This window comes from Pecten maximus, chromosome 8, assembly GCF_902652985.1.
Source record: "Pecten maximus chromosome 8, xPecMax1.1, whole genome shotgun sequence".
In the NCBI taxonomy this organism is placed as follows: domain Eukaryota; kingdom Metazoa; phylum Mollusca; class Bivalvia; order Pectinida; family Pectinidae; genus Pecten; species Pecten maximus.
In genome coordinates this window covers 16,433,695-16,456,223 of record NC_047022.1, presented here as the reverse complement: position 1 = coordinate 16,456,223, position 22,529 = coordinate 16,433,695, and the positions used below count along the sequence as shown (strand labels likewise).

Sequence of the window (22,529 nt, the reverse complement as noted above, 5' to 3'; positions counted from 1 at the left end):
GTCAGTGACGTCACACTTAGTGATATGTCGCTGAGTAGTAGGGCCAATTTTGTATCCTACTTATTCGAAATATCGTACGTAGTACAAAACACACACGACCGGCTGGCACTGTGTGGATCTATAGAAGAACTAGGCACGTGGCAACTTGAAGGTGCGGCGCATGCCAAGGAGTTCCCGCCAAAATCAGGAACGTGGTTTGCTGCTGTGGAACTTCCGTCAAAGTCGGAGTTCAATTGGAAATGGGTTGTTCTGGATGAGGAGAACTATGCCGTACGGTGGGAAGAGAGACCGCCCAGACATCACAGGACTGGCGTCTGTCACGGGAGGTTACAGACATTCTGGAACGGCGGGGAGGCTTTATCAATTCCACATCAACAGAAATTTCAACATATTGGTAAATATCAATATTGACATTTTATACGTTGAATAATAACACCAATAGCCCATATAATAGGCCTAGCCGTAAATATAGTCCTGCTCAATGCTTCAGCATTCAATTCCAATACGGAATTAATGAAACGAAGTTTTTTTTTAAAATATCAACTGCTATTGCGGAGCTGTCCATTATCTTGATTTCTTTTTTTAGAGATGCCACTTTTCAGACAAAGATTAATGTAGTTATGATCAAATCTTTAGATTGAATCGAGTGAATAATTTGCACCAAGAAAGTCCATTGTATTTTGTACGTAACTTCCGGTCTTTGTAAGCAACCGTTTTCTCTCTAGGTTAATCCTGTTTTTGTAAACTAGAATCCTCAAAAGAGATGAATAAAATCAAATCGTTTTCTATGACAGATATTTTTCTCATGTTAGGAATAGATGACACTGGGGATGAAATGGAGGAAGAATACAGCATATACCTGATGCATTCGGCGGAGATGGTGAAGATGGCAGACGATGACATGTTGGCGACAAAACATGACTGTCAGTCAGAAACACTATCCACTACCAGTACGAACACTATTCATCCGATTTCTGTCAACATGTCGGCACAGAAAGCAATTCGCCAGCAAACTACGTCTGAAAACCCTAGTACAGAAGGAGGAAGCGAGTTTATTGCGCCGTCAGGAAACCATAGACGGAAAATCTCCGCATGGATCGCAAACATCCGGGAATTCATCAACACTCTTATTGAAATAAATTACAGCTAGATATAGTGATGCCACGTTTTAATTTAAAACCATTTTGATATTGAAGTAGACACACCCGCGAATTGAAATAAATCGCGATCTTTGGTTCGTTCATCGGCAAAGACAATTGAGGATTGAAGAGTAAACTCGGCAAAATCTCTACACTTTATGGGACATGGATTTGACTTTAAACATGAACATAAAAAGTGTCCTTTTATCTTGTCGACTAGTGCTGCACTTTTAAGATGTCGAAGTGTAAGGCAAGTTTTTTTCGGGCCGAAAGATCGTTCTAAACAGTACTGTTTTTGCCCTGAAAAAAGCTCCATTTTATTTTATATAAATGGCAATTTTTCGGATAAAAAACGAAAAAGCGTCAATCTTGGTCGCCAATAAGGGAGTTGCCTGCAAATTTTACTTTTTCGTGGTACATACAGCGCTTTTTCGTGGTACATACAGCGCTTTTTCGTGGTACATACAGCGCTTTTTCGCAATTGAAAACAGTTTTCTTAAATTAACCCCGTTCGGGTAAAAACATGCCTATTTCTTTAATGAAGCTAAAAAACGAAACAAAACAAAACAAAAACAAACAAACAGTAAAACAAGCAACAAAACAAAAAACAAAATGATCACCTCGGAAATAAAACAAAGAAGTGTCATTTTACAACGCTTTTTGGACCCAAAATTCAATAATGGTCCTAGTCCGCCACTATGCGAACCAAGGAACCAAATGATTTCCCATAGACGAAAATGTTACCGTTTTGAAAAGTCCTACTTAAATGGAGTTTTCAACACTGGTCCACTAACCCTAAATTTGAAGAATACCACCTCAAACACCTGTAAATAGAACATTTTAAAATTCTACCAATTTGAACTTTTTTGATATGGGGGCCACCATCCTGTATTGAATTCAGCAACAAAAATACTCCAAAAGCCCAAAGGACAGGTGAGCTTATGTCGTGGTGGGGCGTCCGGCGTCCGTCCGTCCAGTGTCAGATTTTTCATTTAAACAATTTCTTCTTAATAACCAAAAGGCCCAGAGACTTGATACTGGGCCTGTAGCATCCCGGGGTTTAGGGTTACCAAGTTTGCTCAATTGGATGACCTTGACCTTCATTCAATGTCACATGGGTCAAATAGGACAAAATCTTCAAACAACTTCTTTTCAATAACCAAGAGGCTCATGAACTTGATATTGGGCCTGTAGCATGCTAGGGTAAAGGGCTACAAAGTTTGTTCAAATGAATGACCTCGACCTTCATTCAAGGTCACATGGGTCAAATTGGCTATGATCTTTACACGACTTCTCCTCAATAACCAAGATGCCCAGGGACTTGATAATGGGCCTGTAGCATGCTTGGGTGAAAGGCTACTAGGTTTGTTCAAATGAATGACCTTGACCGACATTCAAGGTCACATGGGTCAAATAGGCTAAAATCTTCAAACGACTTCTTCTCAATAACCAAGAGGTCCAGGGACTTGATATTGGGCCTGTAGCATGCTTGAGTGAAGGGTTACCAAATTTGTTCAAATGAACGACCATGACCGACATTCAAGGTCACAGGGGTCAAATAGGCTAAAATGTTCAAACGACTTCTTCTTAGGCCAATAGCCTGCTTAAATGAAGGGCTAAAAAATTATTGACATGAATAAACTTAGCCTAATCTGATATTTGCAGAAATTACCTAGATCAGCTTCAAAGTTGCTGTAGAGCCAGGTGAGTGATACAGGCCCATTGGTTTTTAAAAGAAATAATTAAAACATTCCTTGGACGAGAAAATACAGCAAATTACAAAATTATACTTTTCTTTCTAAAATACATGTAATCATGAAACAAGTTATATAAAATTACATTAATCGTGCTTGTTGGCCAAGAGGGAAGCGCGCGAGTCTTAGTGTGTGAGGAAAACGGGTCGATGCCGAAGTAGATGGAGAAAACCCACGGATGGTCAGGAAGGTGACATACCTTTTCACATCCGATCGAGGAATCGAACACCATTTATGCATGTACTTACATACATTAATAGTAGTGGTCAAGTAGTGAATAGTAGTCTTACCGATAGTTTACCTTTACAGCAAAAACGTCTCACCCTGCTATTTCTTGATAAGTGCTGGATGGATATTTCTCAAACTTCACATGTAGATTTCCATGGGTCCCCAGTTGTGCCAATTCAATATTGAGTATGATCAGGAAAACAAAATGGCTGACAGGCAGCCATATGTTGGATCTTGATAACTGAATTAATTTGTTATTGCTATTTCTTGAAAAAATACTGGAGGGATATTTCTCAAACTTCACATGTAGGTTTCTCTTGATCCCTAGTTGTGATCATTAAATTTTGAGTCTAATTAACAGAACGACATGCAGCCATCTTGGATTTTTAGAATGGAAAATGTTTATCGCTATTTCTTAAGTTTCATATACCCTTATATCACAGCATCATAGCTGTCAATGTGGGTCACAAATTATCATTGGTAGTTATTGGGCTTTTAGCAACCATGCAGCCAATGTCTTTCTCAACTCACTGGGGAGCATGCAGCCGGAGCTGCCATTCCGTCACTAACAGCTTACACATGACATATCTTGCACCACATTTACAGCTGAGTTGATTGGAACACAATGGAGTAAAGTATCTTGTTCAAGGATACAACTCAGTCCTCGTGCCAAACTAGGAATGTTTTGGTCAAATATAGCCCTTCGTCCTACCACTAGACAACCATGCCTCCGTGAAGGAACAAAATGACTAATGGCAGGTCTTCAGATTTTGACATATCCTCCTTGTATTCAATATTCCGTATGTGTTCACAGACTTTCAATTAATTGCAAATGAACATTTTTGGAAATGAAATAAATTAGACTACGGCTTTAGATAAAATCAAATTTATTCAAACAGATATTCAATAAATAATATAACTAAACATTGATTTATTTTGTAGTTGAAAATCTAGTAATATAATCAGTTACCATTTCATATACACTGTATATGTAACAACCCCTAAGGATTTTTCATTTCAGTGAAATTTCTGGTGAGTGATATTGAAAAAAATTGTTACAAATTGATAAATCTTGCATAAAAATAAACTCAAAGCCATCATGTTGTCTCTGCTGACATTACAGGGTACTCGTAGTCATAAATAAGGTTGTGACACTTTCATGATTTGTCTTTTGTCATCCAATATACTGTATATAGTCAGGAACTGTTCCATTCATGTACTATTTAAAACAAGGTTACACAATAACAGATTCTACTGCATGTGAAAGATATGTTTTTGCTGTTGAACTTCTTTGGAAAAGAGATGAAAATCATTGGTACATATTATTGACATATACAGTAGAATAAACATGTGACTGGTATGGACATAACATCATGCCACATGTAAACCATATCTATCTAACACCTATAAATCAAAGCTAAGATCACTATATAAAAACCCATGGTCAATATTGATACTTTAATGGATCACAAGTCTGTGAATTTGTGTCAAGTCCCTGTGTTAAACCTTAAAATAATAGTTTAATAAAAAACAAAACATGAATAGTTTTTCCACTTACTATTCTATATAAAAACTCTGTAACATGACCAGAATGTCAGACACATGTATACATGTACAGTATATACTATATATCAGACACATGTATACATGTACAGTATATACTATATATCAGACACGTGTATACATGTACAGTATATATACTATATATCAGACACAAGTATACATGTACAGTATATACTATATATCAGACACGTGTATACATGTACAGTATATACTATATATCAGACACAAGTATACATGTACAGTATATATACTATATATCAGACACAAGTATACATGTACAGTATATATACTATATATCAGACACAAGTATACATGTACAGTATATACTATATATCAGACACAAGTATACATGTACAGTATATATACTATATATCAGACACAAGTATACATGTACAGTATATACTATATATCAGACACAAGTATACATGTACAGTATATACTACAAAGTATTGAGAGGGATCTAATATCACAAATCACCAACCTTCATGGATTAGGATAAAAACAAACGAGGATGTTTGAAGTGAGATTGAGTTATCAGCTTTAAAACATGTGCCAAATAGACATCATCAGAGCCACAGGAACTTGGCAAACAGTCCTAACCAAAGGTCTATAATAATAATATTATATACAGTATAATTACAGTCAAACCTGTCTATAGCGACCGCCCAAGGGGAGGCAGAAAAACAGTCACTATAGACAGGTTGCCTTTATAGACAGGTCAAAATTATTGCACCAACCAATTTGCTTAAAACTGCCATAAATAAATTGTCATTGAACAGGGCATTCAGAAGACCAGTCAGAAGTTAAATAAATGCATAAACTTTATAAATCTGAAGGGTTTAATATTTAATGATTTTGTGGACCCAAACACAAAATATAACTCAAAATGGTCTTATGGATAATTTTTTTTTAATATTTTGTTCTGAAATAATGCTATATGTATCTATCAAATTATCTCCCTTTCTTTCATAAATAAAGAAAAAGAATACACAATAATTAATTAATTAATTATATTTGTGTTACTACTAATTATTTTGTGTTAACCAAAATTTTTTTTTCTGACCCAAATTGAAATCCGGATATTTGTGTCAGTTTACGACTTTTTTTTAATAATGACGTAGTGTGATTTATAAAGAGCTTACAAAATAATATACTATATATCAGACACATGTATACATGTATAGTATATATACTATATATCAGTATACATGCGCTGTGTGTATATCATGCATAACACTTGAATGCTACACTCTACACTCTACCTTCCAAAGATGGAACGATAGGTATAATAGCAGGCTTGAAAAAAGATGTTGAACTTATACTGTGGAGAAATATGAAATACCTGTATAATGCTTCACAAGACCCTGATTCAGTATCCAACACTTCCTCATTGTTCTACAAATGCAATCAAAAAATTTTGGCAAATGAAACTTGATTTTTCAAAACCTCAGTGTTTGAAAGTATGTATGAAAATTCCTTAGACAATTGGTCTACAGAAAATTTAAATCCCTTAGCCCAAGTCATTTTTCGATAGACCTATTTTGTAAACATATATTGTTTAAAGTAGCATAACTGCATCGCGCAAAAGCTTGCATCATCAAGTTCATACTCACTTAAATGTTTGAAGCCAATAACGTGCTATTCTCAGTAAAAACACCTTGATTGTAGACTCTGATTTCATATGATTGTTTGTCAGAAAATATAGGAATGTTGTTTACATGAATTGAAATGTATGTCAGGACTCAAACTTTTCATAGCCATTCGGGCCAACATTTAGAAATTTTACATAGACCGGCCAGGTTTTCTATAGCCTCGGGCCATCGGACCACCTTTACTTTCGAACACTGAAACCTTGGAAATGTTTTTTTTTAGCACACTCCTCTTGTAGATATGTTTTAAATACACAATGTAGTTGTTTATGTCGAAAACAGTTTAACAAATTTGACAAATTAATTAGTTTCAATAATATTCAAGCTCTTTTTATGCTACTGATCCTGATCATAAATGGCCTGAACAACCAAGTCTGGTCCATGACATAAACATAACATAAAACATAATATGGTTCATGTTGTAGATTTCTGATAACATTGTCAAATTAACATTTAATATTGATGCAATAATTTAGCTGATTCGGAATCTGTAGTATACTGTATTTATCCTTTAATAAGCCCATAGGACCAACATGTTAGATTTTACTAAAAACTTTAGTTTTTGTTTTTATTGAGAACAATTTTTACCAAGCTGCAATTAATGTGGGTGGGATGATAACCGGGCATGGGCTTATTACTGGTTAAATATAGTGACATGAATGTTACAGACAAAATATGGATTAAATTGTACTAAAAAATAACACAAGTGCATGGATTATATTGAATGCTATTTTGTTCATGATCTTGTTTTTTTCAAATTATTGTTTAAGTGAGAAAAATATGTCATTCATGACACAACCAGGTTAAATTTTCAAACAATATCTCCACGTATACAAGTGGTGAACTAGTTAGCTCTTTAACTTTGAACAACATCATTTTGATCCTAGATTGCAGAATGATAGGATTATATGCATAATTACATCTCTACTTAATAAAAGTATGAAAATCAAAACTGCAAAAATCAATAGCACCTGCATATTTTTTCCTTAGATTTGCGGATTTCTCTTCTTTTGGTTGCTTAGGCTGAAGCAAGATTTCAATGTCAGAATATCATACTATGCTGGTCTCCTTTGTTCTGACCATTGTTGGAACTTACAACAATGCCGCAAGATAGAAGACTTTTTTTCTCAAGTTCACGGCCTATAATATGGTACAAATCGCTCAACAGGTGCTCTACACACAGGACAGAGAAGCGGGGTAGGAAGCATTTCTGCACAGTCCAAGCAGAGACATATATGGCCGCAGCTGATGAGGACAACCTCCCGTGGATTAGTCAGACAAACCACGCACAATTCTCGTTCATCAGCTCCGTCCTGTTGTCTATCTCCATCAGCCTGACCACCTTCTGTGTCTCTAAGCTCTCGAGCGTTCCGTGCCCTCCGTTCTGTGGCTTCCCTCCTTTCTCTCCTGTTTTCTTCTCGTATATTTCTTAACACCTGCCTTCGTTGGTACTCCTCTTGTAATTTCTTATACCAACGATATAACATAAAAGTTAATAAACAAGTGCCTATAACTACAGAAATTTTGAAAAAGAACTTTGCCATTTTGGATTGCGACTTGAATTTGTTGATGAGTTCTTCCTTACCAATGGCTGTCACAATGTATCTTTTACCATCAGCAGGGGGCCGCAGCTTGACCTTACCGCCTTCTAAAGTTAGTTCTCCAACACCCAACAACTGGGTGCCTACAAGTAACATGCGCTCCATCTCATGGAATCCTTTACTTACTTCACCTGATATGAGGTCCATGCCATGTTTTATAAGAGAGGAATTATCCCTTTTTTCAAATTTGTCGTAAGTTGTCATGAGGTTGTCTGTCAAATATTCAGCGCATCCAGGTTCGCTAATGAAAATCTTGTGGTCTGGTTGATCATGAGCGTGGATAAGGAACGGTATGAATTCTGATGTATCTCGTATTGTATGTTTCGTGTCAGCCCTGTTAGAAAAGAAACACATCGGTGATGTCATAAAAGAATGTAGTCAAATTTTTGGAGAAAATAACTTTTTAAAAAAACTGAGACAAGAATCAAAACCCCAATGTCACTGTCATTTTACGATATAAGCAATGATGAAAAGGAAATAACAGAGTGATAATAACAATGATAAAGTTATTAATTTTTATCAACTTAAATTCAATTTCATTTATAATAAATTTTCAGTTGAATTGCCAAATTTTGAATTAAATGACTGATAAAGTACTGATATTTTTTATCTATAATTATTTATCTATAATATTTCTTTTTTTAATTGTAATAATTTGTTGGTCTATTCCAAAACCACCAACCAACCACAAAGACACTATGTTGTTACTAACTCCTGTTTGTTATGAAAGCTATACTACTGCATACCCAAGCCCTTAAAACGGCCATTAAAAACCCCATTAAAATTTCCCATCATAAAACCATCAATCATGCTATTAATTTTGTACCTTTAATTGCTATTAATTGAAAAATTTTAATACAAGTTTGATAGTCTTTAAATGTGACAGTTTTCAATTTTAATGATCATCAAAGGGTTAAAACAAATCAATTAGTTCATGGTACTTAATTAATACATTTTAATGGCTATTAACAAAACATTTATAATGATCATTAATTATTTTAATAATGGCTTTTAATTTAACATTGATGACTATTAAAGGTACAAAATTAATGGGTCTGAAAAAAAAACAATAAAATTTAAATGCATTTTAAGGATTTTAATGGTTTGACAAAAACATTAATAGTCATTAACTCTTATCACTACTGTCAAATTGCCCATTACAAACCCATTAACGTTTTCACTAAGTAATTGCCATTACAATGTAATAGGGCCATCAATAATTAGTTTTCAATGTAATGGGCATCAAACCTTATGGTGTAATGGGCATTAAACATTTTGGTGTAATGTAATGGCCATTAGGTTTGGAGCAAAACCATTTTTGTAATGCCCATTAACGGTGTCATTACTTTCTGAAGTGTACTCTGTAATGGCCATTACATTTCGTCAGAAAAGGTGTAATGGCCATTAAAGGTGTACAAAACTAAAAGACCATTACAAGAAAATACACTTTAATGGCCATAATTTTTACAAATATAATGACCATTACTTTTAAAGTACAAAAACTGTTTAAAGATCAACACAATGGTAATGGCCATTACGTTTTTACAAACAAAAGTGTAATGGCCATTATATATATACAGGTATACAAAATTAATGGACTTACATGTGACCATTACATTAGACGCATTCAGAAAATTTAGAAAATGCATTTTACCACTTAATTTCATCAAAGTTCATCATGAACTGTATCACTATGCATGTTTGACAATATCATTGTACATGTAGTCCTTCCATTAAAAATTGCATTCAAAGTGATCCATCATTTGTTTCAAATTGATAACTGCTTCAAAAATGGATATTCACAGTACACAATCATGTGGACCCAAAATCCTTTTAATATTCTTCAGATACATGTAAGAGTGATTTATGTTCATTATTGCATTAATTCTCAATGTACATATGATGTGTGTTTGTACAATTTGGTTGAATAGGCAATACAATTTAAGAAATGCCAAAGCTGTTTGAATATAATGTACACTATGTAAATTTAGGTCACATGCATGGTGATTGGTTTTAAGTTAATTCTTACCTATAAACAGGTTGACATACTTCCAGAGTTGAATATTTCATTTCCTGGTAGTCTTGTATTAATCATGAACCAGGTATTAAAGATAAATACTTCCCTTCATTTGTAAAATAACATGTTGTTCATATGTGTGAGAAAAGCCTCATGGCTGCCATGTATTGGAACTCTCCTGCTTGAAGTTATTGGGCGGGAAAAATTTGGCGGGAAAATTTGGCGGGAAATTTGAAGTTTTTTTTATTGTGAAGGGGTTTAGTAAGCCTGTACAGTTTCCTTATTCTTCTTTAAGCCAACAACAAAATTGTAATATAGACATGGAATTCAACAATAACAATATAATGAAAAATAAGACACTGAAATAATACATTAATTTAAGGTCAACAATTCATGGTAGTATATTAAACATTGTCATATATATTACAATATGATGTGATGATATTTGTAATATTTGTAATGGCCATTACAAGAAAAAAAATGTTACTTATGAGGAATTGCACATCGGAATAACAAATGTAATGGCATTACATAAAGGTATCATTAAGTAATGGCTATTGCATTATGACCATAATTTGTTATGGCCATTAAATGGAAAATGTAATGGGCATTACATGAAGTTACCAATAAATAATTGCCATTACATTGTGATCATAATTTGTTGTGGCCATTAAATGGAAAATGTTATGGGAGTACATAAAATCCACAGTTAGTAATGGCCATAACATTATGATGACTCCACTCTAATGGCCATTACAAACAGAATAAAGGCCATTAAGAAAAATACAAAACATGAAGTAATGGCCATTATTTTGTTAATGACCATTACAAAGAAAATATTAATAGGAAAGTAATTGAAATTTAGAAAAATAATGCCCATTACATTACTTAACTCCAGGTTTGTCCCAAAAATGGAAACGAGAAATAATGGCCAATTTTAATGGAATCAGTGTTTTTAATGGTTTTGTAATGGGTTTGTAATAGATTTGTAATGACTTTGCTGGGCAGTAGTACTTCTTAAATTCAGATTTTTGTAAATATTTATGCATGCTTCCTAAATTTTTTCAGTTTATTCCTGAAATTTTTCCTATTTATTGATCAAATACCTCTCGAAAATAATGAAGAAAAAAAAGTCAATATAATTAAAATCAGATACTGGAATATCATGTTATTAAGATAGAAAGCTCTGTAAAGTATCTACATACCAAGTGTTCCCTGCAATTCTTTTAGACTTGTGTTCTATTAAGGAGATGGCCTGGACGACACCTTCTTTGTCGCTGTACCGACTTATCATGGGGTTGCCAACAGAAGCTGCAAGTCCTTCTAGCCACACATAGGGCATAGTTTTATCTGTGCATCGCTCTAATTCCTTCTCCAATCCTGCACTTAACTTGATATGTTTTGCTCCCTGAAAAAGCAGCATAAAGTTATATTCAATACATTATATTAGGATCCTATTCCTGTAGATCTGGAGGATAATTTAAACAGGAGTCAACCTCACCATTTGTAAAATTTTGAGTCCCCACCCCATAGTGGTACTACCAGGCAAATATAAACAATATTCATTGCTGTGTTTCAGAGGAGAAGTCCCTTATATTAATTTAGCCATACTGTTCAGAACACTTTTGGCCCCGCGGGGTCAGCTCAACTATTTGTACAATTTTGAATCCCCATTTCTTAGTGATGCTACCAGGCAAAAATGACCAATATCAACTGCTTGGTTTTAGAAGACGTTTATATCAATAGACAAATTAACCCCTTTTGGCCCCGCCCCTCTGGCCCCCAGTGGGTTAGGTCCCCACCATTTGCACAGTTTAGAATACTATCCCCATAGTGATGCTATCATGGAAGTATAAGTGATATCCATTGCTCAGTTTCAGAGAAGAAGTCACTTATATCAGTACAGCTATATTGACCAATTTTGGTCCCACCCTTCTGGTCCCCGGGGTTAGGTCCCCACCATTTGCACAATATTGAATACTATCCCCATAGTGATGCTATCATGGAAATATGAGTGCTATCCATTGCTAGGTTTCAGAAGAGGTTGTTTATAACAATATAGCTAAATTGACCACATTTGGCCCGCCCCTCTGGCCCCTGGGTGGCCAGCCCAATCATTTGTACAATTTTGAATCCCCACCCCATTGTGATGCTGCCAGGCAAATAGGAGTGATATCCATTGCTCGGTTTCAGAGAAGAAGTCGTTTATATCAATATAGCCGGATTGACCACAATTGGCCCCGCCCCTCAGGCCCTTGGAGGGTCAGTCCCAATCATTTGTACAATTTTGAATCCCCACCCAATAGTTATGCTACCAGACAAATATGCGAGATATCCATTGCTCGGTTTCAGAGAAGTTGTTTATATCAGTATAGCCCAATTGACCACATTTGGCCCCGCCCCTCAGGCCCCATCATTTGTACAATTTTGAGTCCCCTACCCATAGGGATGCTTCTGACCAAATTTGTTCAAATTCTGATGAGCGGTTATGAAGAAGAAGTCAAATAAGTCAATTGTTGACGGACGGACGACAGATGGCGGACGCCACGGTATGACATAAGCTCACCTTGGTCCTTTGGACCAGGTGAGCTAATAATCATTTTGAAGAGAAGCAGTATCAACAATGAATCCAAATATGTTCGCCTTTTAAACATTTCACTTGGAAGTAGGTCAGTTGAATTAATGCACATACAAAGATTCCAAAATACAGCTGTTTTCTGTCACTACCGTATACAGCAAAAATGGTGGGTGTATTCCGACAATCGCTGGTATTTGCAGGATAAATATATATGTATATGAAGTTGGTGAATTTGATTTTTTTTTCAGGTTAATAAAACTTTGTGATTGACTGGGATATAACTAGTTTTATTATAAAATGATTATTTCAATTTTTAAAAATCATGCAATGATTGCAATGTAACACTTGTACAATACAGTACATTTTGTACATTGTAATGATAGAGACTGATATGTGGACCATTTGTTAATTACATCTTTTATTTTAAACACAAAAGTAAAACAAATTCATGAAAATGCATTCAGTACACTTATTCTTAGATAATTTAATAATTAACCTTCATTCACTATACTTATTCTTAGATAATTTAACAATTAACCTTCAAAGTAAATACTTGTCAATAAAAAAACGTGTATAAAAATTATTGGAAGATATTGAATCATCCTACATGTACATCCAATGGCCGGTAATATGGTACTTGCTTCTATTTATAAATATGACGTTGATCCGAGTCGACGTCCTGTACGTAATTTTTAATGCCAACAGTCTAAGGAATGCTTTTCTCCACGCAAAAAAACCCTGACAAAATGTAGTAGAAATAACGATATGTATGTTAAATTGTTCTTATTTTAAATGAACTTGGCAATTCGGAAACAGGTCCAAATATTGGGCGGGCAACAAAAGTTATGACACTTTGACCTAGTAACGTTACACGGTAGTTCGGGCTTACCTGAATATCTGCCACATACCGACTTCCATATGCATAAAGTTTATACATACAGTAGCCAAAGGCGACATCAGTGGCTATTCCTGTAATCAACCCCCAGTCGACAGGTTGGAGAATCATTATCGTCCGTACTTAGCGTATGTCTATAACGTTACATTTGTTCCCAACCAACTTGGAGACCCGTAGTGAAAGTGCATATATATTTCGGAATTAAAGTAAAACGAAAACAATAAATTAGAAAAATATTAACAAACTTTATAGTACACAGGTAAAAATAATAAAAATACTAAGATTAATTCTAATTTATAATACTAGAAGAAAAAAATAAATAAAATGAAGCATAAATTTGAATGTTATATAAAAAAGATATTTGTTTTACGACAATCCGAAAAATAGTCGGATACCTCTACTTTCATTTTGACCGCGACGAAACTCCGACACGGATACAAGGATATATTGAGGAAGTGAGAGACTGAAAGATTCAGAGGTGAGACTTTGTCTTAATGCGTATATATATATGTATGCTATGAACTTACTGTTTTATACTGAATGCTGATACTAATGATAATTTTAAATTCAGTAACTATATAATTGCAGGTGGTCTCTGCAAGTTTTTTTTTTATTAACCAGTTATTTGTTTTGTCAGCAGAATGCCAACACTTGTTTGTGTATTTGACGTCGTTAAGAATGTAAGAAACGTTTGAAATTGCATAGATTGACAATAAAGAAGAGATTTATACAGTAGTCACTTAATATGAATTTATTAAAGTCGACCTCTAGATATACATGTACGTCCCAATCCAAGATACACTGTACATTTGTAGTTGTGTATCATCCATTACATAAAGCCTATGAACAAGGGAAGTAAGGTATTGTGAAACACAAGCTACAGTTTGGTCGCAATTTTTAAGACATGTAAATAAAAAATGTATGAGAAAGGAATGAATATATTCTGTGTGACCTCCATGGTTGACTGGTCATGTAATAGTAATTTCATAGCTAGGTCACACCTCAATGACCACACAGATGGAATAAAGATTAAAATGGGTACACATTAAGAAATTTTACTAAGAATAAGCCATTTATATGGAAGTTTTTAAAATGAACTAAAAATGAACGTGGCATTTTGAATTGGCGTTGGATGGTTATAACTAGGGGATATAGATGCATAACATACTGTGTGCATAACATACTGTTCATATATATTATACATTTTTATTGTAATTGCAACCACCAGTTCATATTACATGTATGTTTATTTGTATACATCAGTAATCATAGCAGTTCACTCTAGCGTGTGATAGATTTATTGTATCGGTATATATCTGAAAAATCATTGGTGGTGGGGATTGAACAGAGATGTAGTTGTATGTGGGTTGAGTTTTACTCTTAAAAGCAATGAAATGTAAGTGATCATTGTAATTTTGTTTATGGCAGAGGTATTTATAATTCCACAATTGATTTTTGATTCTTCTTCTTCTTCCGTTAAGGGAATAAACTCTTAGGGAAGAGTGTAATACGTCCCTCCAGGACGCATGTGCGGATTAAGTTATTTATACTTTAGTTTATAGTAAGACTGGAAAACATAAACACTTTCATACATGTTGCTGATTGGTTAAGGTGTCCTGACACTTTATCACTAGCCCTCCACCATTGGGTTGTTAATTCGAAACTCATGTGGGGCAGTTGCCTGGTACTGACCATAGTTCAGTAGTTTTTCCGGGTACTCCTGCTTTCTTCCACCTCCAAGACCAGGTACATCCTTAAATGACCCAAGATGATATGGCTGTTAATAGGACATTAGATAACATAAACCAAAGTCTTTACATGTACAATTTAATGTTTTCATCATAATAATGTAAGGAGTGTTAATTATTTCAATTTCTTGATGACTGCTTATTTGAGGATTAATACTGTGATCATTAAGCTGTTCCCAGTTGTTATTTACTTGCTATAGGTATAAACATGGATACAAAATTGATTTTTACAGATGTCGGAGAAAAAGCTACGAATGATCACCTACCTGTCCCCAGGTCTGCCTGTTCAGTTGTTTGAGGTGTTGATGCAATACCTGGAAGAAATAACAGGGATGGAGACCTATCTGATTTACGAGTCCAGGTGGACTGGACCACCAAGAGAACGTACTGACCCCTTCACTGCCGACGAGGTGGACATAGGTAATTGTCACTACAGAGAAATCTTTACAAATAAATATTTATATTTCATTTTCAAAATGCAAATTTTGTGATCAAAGCAAAGTTCTTGTTGTGTGATATATTATCTAAACACCTTCAGCTATCCATGCTCAGTAAGGTGTCTCTTATATACATATGACCTCTTTAGGCAGGTGTCATTTTAAGACAGGCATCCTGTATAGACAGATGTCCGTTATAGACAGGTGTCTTTTTTTTTTTAAACATATGCCCTTTATAGACATGTGTAGACAGGTGCCCTTTATAGAAATTTGGCCTTTATAGAAAGGTGACCTTTATAGACAAATTACCTTTATAGATAGGTGGCCTTTATAGACAGATGCCCTTTTTCAGGAAGGTGTCCTTTATTGACAAGTGTTCTTTATACTAGTTAGGTGTCATTTATAGATATGCATATAAGCATGCACCCTTTATTGGTGACCTTTATAGATACATTTTGTAAGTGCCCTTTATAGACAGATGCCCCGTATGGACAGGTGTCCTTCTTAGACACGTGACCTTTATAGACATGTTCAAATGATTTTTTGGTCCCCTGAGATGAAGTCTCAAGTGATCTTTTCTGATCATCCTTTGTCCATTGTTGTGTGTCATAGATGGAAGGGTGTTAAGGTGCTTTACAAAAATTGTGAATTCCTGATCCTTGTTTGCCCCTGGGGATTTTGATTATATGTACATGTTGGCCCTGACTGATGAACAGAGGCTGATGAACAGGACCTGAAAGGGTCAAATTGACTGAAATATTTCAGAAGACAGATGATAGATAAGGCCCATGGACCTCTAGCTTGAGTTTCCTCTGGTCCTGACACCCCAGACATAGTGTTTAAGAGCCAGAGGAAACGTGGGCTAATGGACCTCTTGTTTCTTTCTATGTATCTGGATATGTACATGTATTCTTTTGATTAGAAGTATAACTTTGAGACAGGTGACTTTTAAAGGCACGTATTGTATAACTGATAGATGTCATATTTCGATAAAAATTCTGAAGATACTTATAATGTAATACATTGTATAATGTAGCTCTTTTATCTTGAGGTATGAACTTACTTTTCTTTTACAATCAATGGCCATACTTTTTTAAATGTTCTTTGACAGAATTATTTGTTATTCCAAACCACAATTGTGTTTTGATCAGATAATGTGTGATGGTGATCCTATTTTCTGCTGATGCTGTTTGTTAATAGGGTTCATGAGTAGTGAAACATTTCTACCGCTGCAGCAGAAGAAGAACTCGTATGTGGAGTTATGTGGGGCGGCCCCATTACATGTCCACGCCAAGAGTCAGGCAAATCCTGTCTACTTTTCCGACCTAATCATCAACACAGCAGACATGTAAGCATGAAATGTACTTTTACACAAAACTGTATATCTCTCAACCCCCCCCCCCCCCCTTACCCACACTCCCCCACACCTCACTCACCCATCCCACATTGTAGTAAAAGCTAGGTTATGTAGTATTCACTTTTGACTGTGTTGTTTGATATCTCATGAACCCCACCACAGATCCAGCTCACATTTACACCATTGTATGGTATATACTATATAGCATCATGTTCTACACGGTCACCTGATGATATTTTGATGGTCTTTGGTCAAGGTAAAAGGGTCAATGGCCACACTAAAGAATTTTGGGTACCCAACTGGCCTTAATAGAACTCATTTAATAATATGTGTTTATTATGATTTAAAATGACGGCCACCTACCACTTTTGCCCATTTTCAGCGCATCGGCCCCTTGATACCCGGTAAAATATGGTATGTAGTCTGGTTAATTAACAAACCTTAGTTGAAAGTGAAATAGGTTGAATAGGGAACACATGAAGTATTGAGAGGAATCTAACACCACAAATCACCAACCTTCATTGATTAGGATAAAAACAAATGAGGATGTAGGAAGTGAGATTGAAGTATCAGCTTTAAAACATGTGCCAAATAGACATCATCGGAGCCACAGGAACTTGGCAAACAGTCCTAACCAAAGGTCTATAATAATAATATTATATACAGTATAATTACATGTATAATACACCATGAGCCAAGTCCCTGTGACTGATGTAATAGACAAGGTTTGTGAATTTGAGCCAAATCCCTGTGATTGGTGTTAAGAACAAGGTTTGTGAATCTGAGACAAATCCCTGTGATTGGTTTAAAAGTGTCTTTTAATTATTCCCATCCATTCATTATAAGTGAAGTTGACTAAAATATGTTAGAGTTACAGACAAATGATTTCTCTCTTACAGTGGGGAATATAAAGACAAATGATTTCTCTCTTACAGTGGGGAATATAAAGACAAATGATTTCTCTCTTACAGTGGGGAATATACAGACAAATGATTTCTCTCTTACAGTGGGGAATATAAAGAGGTCCATGACTTACGAGGACACAGTTTTGCCTATGTAGACGAGGCCTCCCTCAGTGGATGTTTGGTTGTACTACAAGAGCTGAAAAAGATGGGATTCAATTCCAGTTTCTTTGGCAATGTCCTCCGATCAGGTAAGTCTTTTTTAAATAGATTACAGTCACAACTGTATGAGGAGTATCGACTTATGGTGCTGTATTTATCCTAAAAAAACAAACCCTTCACTGGTGTAAAAGTTCAGTGTTAAAAGTTTGAGGAGTGCTTATTTGCAAATACAGTAATCCCATTTATTTGATGAACTGTATTTTGTTGTACACATTTTACTTGTACAGGCGTGTTCAGGTTCTGACTGGTCATTTTAGACAGGTTATCACTTTGATAGCTGTAAACTGTATTTTGTGTCCTAATAAATTAAAGTGGGGAAATCCGCAAAGAACCAACGTCCATTCAGTGTAGTTGAGGAAAAAGTTTGTCTTCTAGGTTTTAGGAGGCTTTCATACCTTGATATTTGTGTCCTAAGTTATACTGTGTCTGAAGTCTGACTGTTGCTTGGGCATGGCATATATTGTTCCCTGTGTTCCAGGGTGGTACTGGTCGCTTTAGACAGGTTTTCTCCTGGACAGGTAATAGCTTTATTTTCTGTGTTTAAGGTTTTTATCTGGCCTCTTTTGCCAGGTAAAGTTTATTTGTATACTTTGTATTGCAGGATCTCACCTGAAATCTATACAGATGGTACTCAACAAAACAGCCTTATCGGCCTCTGTGGACTCAACCATTTTACACAACTACCTCCAACAAAACCCACAGCACAAAGAAAATCTCACCGTACTGAAGTCTTTTGGACCTCTCCCTATCTACCCAGTTGTATTTAACTCCCGCCTCCCAGGTAGGGCATCGCTCAAACTATACTTAAATCATTGGTTTTTAACTCAGGGGCATGCTATATTCTATAATTCAGAATGAAATAATAAACCACAGGGATGCGACCCCCAGATCACTTGTAAATATTCAACCCCAGATTACTTATAATTACATATACATGATAGTTCAAAAGTGATTGGGGGGGTTGGATTCTGGGGTTAAATATTTCATTCTGTGTCATGATAACGTGTCAAGACCCTGTGGTTATATGCGTGCATAGCAATTGGTTTATGTGATTTCTATATATCTTCCTCCTAGTGATTTTAGAACCTGGGAATTTTTTTTTTAATTTGGGGATATTTTTATTGCTTTGACAAAGAGAAATAAATAGACTAAATGTACACAATGTAGTTGCCTATTTTGAGATATTTGAGATATTTAGTGAGAATAAAAATTTGTTTTGAGATTTACGAATCTGCTAGCAATATTTCAAAGTGTTCTTTCAATTTTTTCAGATGATCTCAAAGGAAAAATAACTCAAGCCCTGTTTGATATATCAAGTAAGAAGGAATGGCTGGAGAAACTGGAGAGTTTTGGAGTGACAGGTTTTAAACCTGTGGATATGTCTACATTCCTCAAGGAAAAGGAACTCCTTGAAGCAGTTAAAAAGCTCAGTATCACAGCAGCATACTATTAAAATTTCAAATGTCACGACCTTGTGGTCAGAATCACCAAGTGTTGATGGTGCAGTATTTTGAATTTGAAAATATTAGTGAAAATACGGGTGATTACGGGCAGATGCTAATGTTAAGATTTTTGACTGAATTGTTTTTTGTTGAATCAAAAGCCAACAACTACCACTACTAGAAAAATGTCAGTTGGGATTGGAGTTAAGTAACTTTCGATGGCGTCCAAGCTATCGGTTACCAACATATGGTAGTATTCTTGCGGAGTCCATGACCCTACCGGTAATAGCTCATCATTCGCAAATCTTAAGTCATTTCTAGATAAGCATTTGCGAAATCATGTATTCGCAAATATGTCTGATGAGGTAATTAAGCGAAATAAAGTATTCATGAAATCTAAGTGATTTACAGTAAAAACAATCCACTGTTGGGGGTTTCCTATTGTCCCGTCAACCAAACAAATGGCTGGAAAATGCATCAGGGTTTTTTGTTTATGTTATTTGTAGACAAATGGTAAAGCTGTGTTCAACAATTATTGATATACTCATCAGTCATATCGTCTTTCAGCTAAAAAATATACTTAAAACAACAGATTACGAGAGCATCCGCTTTCCTTAAGTACCATGAGAATAGAAAATTATAAATGAGAGTCTAAAGGATAAAGATATGAATTTCCTGTCATTAATGTTCTGTGTCTAATATCAAGGTAGATTAATGTTATGTAAAAGGGATAGGTTGGTATGGCTATATTTCTTTGTCGTACATGCCATATTTTTCTTCTGTCAAAATGTGAAACAGGCAACATATTATGGCAATAGGTGCATTATTATCAAGATCAAACAATATTAGGTACTTGTAGATTTTTGTACATTGTTGTATAATAATTAATGGTATGATTTATTGATAAGATGTGTATGAGGCATGGTAAAAAAGTTATTTTGTCTTTTGTTTTTGTTTTTTGTTTTGCATATTTCATGGATCAGAGCAAAAAATTAAAGGTATTAAATATATAAAAAGTATATACAATGCATTCCTGCCTATATATTGGATTACAAAGGCAAAATGTCTTCATGTCAATTCAGGTCAAATTCAGGTTAATGTCAGGTCAATATTTTCAGGTCAAATTGACCTGAAAAGAACAGATTTGTCCATTCATGTCAAGAAATTGACCTGAATTTGACCAGAAATTGACCTGAACATTTCTTCACATGAAATTGATCCCATTTTCAGGTCATTTTCAGGTCAATATTTTTTTAGGTCAAATTTACCTCAAGACATTTTGCCCGTGTACCCTAACAAAGTTCTGGGGATTCCTTAATTTCCGTGGGGTTTTATTTTCATTGATTTTGTGGGTACTCTTAGACAAATTACAAATTAGTTACTAACAGGGAAATAATATCCTTCTGATTGGTCGAAAAAAAATAATGTGTTATGAATTAATATCAAAAGTGTATAAGAATAGATATTGTCACTTTCGCATGACATTTAAAAATGTGATGCATGTTAAAGGTGGCTTATACAAAATATGTCCCTATACATGTGGTATTTTGTTGCTGGTGAAGGGTACATTTTCTAACTTCTAGGTACCTTTAATGATGACATGACACATGAGCTCCAAAAAATATCTGATTTTGCCGAATTATGTTCTAATACTGATTTTGATTAATACAAACGTAGACCATTTGTTAGTCGTACATTTGTATATGGGAACAATATAAATGTGATATAAATATAGGGTAAGTTGAGATGTTGTTTTTGGGACCAATATTGAAATCAATAGTTACTGTTGTATCCAATTTGTTTTGGATATCTGTATATCTGTATACATTGATATTTTTCTTAGTCATTTTACTAAAAGTCAACAGCATGTTGAAATTTAAGCAGTTTATATTATTTTCTATATCCAAGAATCTCTACAATTGCAATATATTGTACATATATACAATGTATATTTATAGACAAAATACATAACATACCTATATTTATAGAGACAATATATATAACATATCTAACATCAAGCATATTAAATTTTGTAGAGATGATATATAACATTATAATGATATATATTTATATATATATAACTGGAGTTAAAAAGGTAATTTAGAACAAGGAATGATTATGGGGTATATTTTTGACATGACAACAGTTGTTTTAAAGTTGTAGCAGTTCAATCACAGATGATGTCTTTAATTGTTGTAATGACATATGTTGTATGTCTTTGTTATCATGACAATAGGTGTTGTAAAGTTGTATATCTTAGACACAAAGATGTATGTGTTGTCATGACAACCATTGTTGTAATGTTGTAGTATCCGAGACACAAAAGATATCTTTGTTGTCATGACAACCATTGTTGTAATGTTGTAGTATCCCAGACACAAAGGATGTCTTTGTCATCTGAATGGCAACAGATGTAAAGTTGTAGTAAGTCAGATACAAAATCTATCTGCTCTCATGACAACAGTTGTTGTAAAGTGTTAGTAATTCAGACACAATAGATGTCTTTGTTGCCATGACAATTATTTTTACAAAACCACATGCTCAATGGAATATATTTTTATGTGTATTCTATTATTGAACTTAGCATCAATGAACATTCCGAGTTGCTTTAATTAAATTGACTTATTACAAATAAAGGAATCACTATATTTTACAATGGATGTAATGGTTATATAAAAATAAACAAAAATATATGTATTTCTCTCGTTTCTTTTGTTGTTTATATCATCAGATTATCAAATATTTGGATGCTGCTTTAAATTGATTCCTCCGCAAATTCAAGAGGAAATAACTCTTCCATCACTATGAGTTGCTTCCCTTTCAATCAGTTAAATTTTCTATAGTTTCTGTATTTGTTTCAACATGTCTTCCTTCATAAAGAACCTCATACAGATGTTCATGAAGGAAAATGGACATGAAACAGTTGTGTTATATGGATTTTATCTAAATCTATTGCCATTGAATTTTGACTTCAAGTACAATAATACCGGTAACTGA

General features: G+C 34.6%; 3 protein-coding genes across 3 annotated transcripts; 2 read left to right on the top strand and 1 right to left on the bottom strand.

Annotated features, from left to right (window-relative positions):
* On the top strand, positions 1-1,513 carry LOC117332598. The gene is made up of 2 exons (XM_033891572.1): positions 1-394; positions 813-1,513. The coding sequence occupies exons 1-2, from the start codon at positions 25-27 to the stop codon at positions 1,148-1,150; spliced, it is 708 nt and encodes a 235-aa protein (XP_033747463.1). The 5' UTR covers positions 1-24; the 3' UTR covers positions 1,151-1,513.
* Positions 1,514-5,694: 4,181 nt separating this feature from the next.
* On the bottom strand, positions 5,695-13,592 carry LOC117332596 (mitochondrial ubiquitin ligase activator of nfkb 1-like). The gene is made up of 4 exons (XM_033891571.1): positions 13,419-13,592; positions 11,157-11,359; positions 6,536-8,268; positions 5,695-6,130 (listed from the first exon to the last, which is right to left on the bottom strand). The coding sequence occupies exons 1-3, from the start codon at positions 13,533-13,535 to the stop codon at positions 7,467-7,469; spliced, it is 1,122 nt and encodes a 373-aa protein (XP_033747462.1). The 5' UTR covers positions 13,536-13,592; the 3' UTR covers positions 5,695-6,130; positions 6,536-7,466.
* Positions 13,593-13,830: 238 nt separating this feature from the next.
* On the top strand, positions 13,831-22,144 carry LOC117332650. The gene is made up of 6 exons (XM_033891639.1): positions 13,831-13,902; positions 15,406-15,592; positions 16,810-16,957; positions 17,974-18,119; positions 18,692-18,871; positions 19,362-22,144. Exons 2-6 carry the CDS (start codon positions 15,406-15,408, stop codon positions 19,541-19,543), a joined length of 843 nt encoding a protein of 280 aa, XP_033747530.1. The 5' UTR covers positions 13,831-13,902; the 3' UTR covers positions 19,544-22,144.
* The last annotated feature ends 385 nt before the right edge of the window (positions 22,145-22,529 follow it).

What these genes read in the sequence shown, in the direction of transcription:
- LOC117332598 (XM_033891572.1), top strand. Translation starts at nt 25, where the DNA reads ATGTCGCTGAGTAGTAGGGCCAATTTTGTATCCTACTTATTCGAAATA. An exon ending in ACAGAAATTTCAACATATTG is followed by an intron (nt 395 to 812) that starts GTAAATATCAAT and finishes TTCTCATGTTAG; the next exon opens with GAATAGATGACACTGGGGAT.
- LOC117332596 (XM_033891571.1), bottom strand. Translation starts at nt 13,535, where the DNA reads ATGATTCTCCAACCTGTCGACTGGGGGTTGATTACAGGAATAGCCACT. An exon ending in GGTATGTGGCAGATATTCAG is followed by an intron (nt 11,360 to 13,418) that starts GTAAGCCCGAAC and finishes CTGCTTTTTCAG; the next exon opens with GGAGCAAAACATATCAAGTT. An exon ending in AGAATTGCAGGGAACACTTG is followed by an intron (nt 8,269 to 11,156) that starts GTATGTAGATAC and finishes CTTTTCTAACAG; the next exon opens with GGCTGACACGAAACATACAA.
- LOC117332650 (XM_033891639.1), top strand. Translation starts at nt 15,406, where the DNA reads ATGTCGGAGAAAAAGCTACGAATGATCACCTACCTGTCCCCAGGTCTG. An exon ending in TGCCGACGAGGTGGACATAG is followed by an intron (nt 15,593 to 16,809) that starts GTAATTGTCACT and finishes GTTTGTTAATAG; the next exon opens with GGTTCATGAGTAGTGAAACA. An exon ending in ATTTAACTCCCGCCTCCCAG is followed by an intron (nt 18,872 to 19,361) that starts GTAGGGCATCGC and finishes CAATTTTTTCAG; the next exon opens with ATGATCTCAAAGGAAAAATA.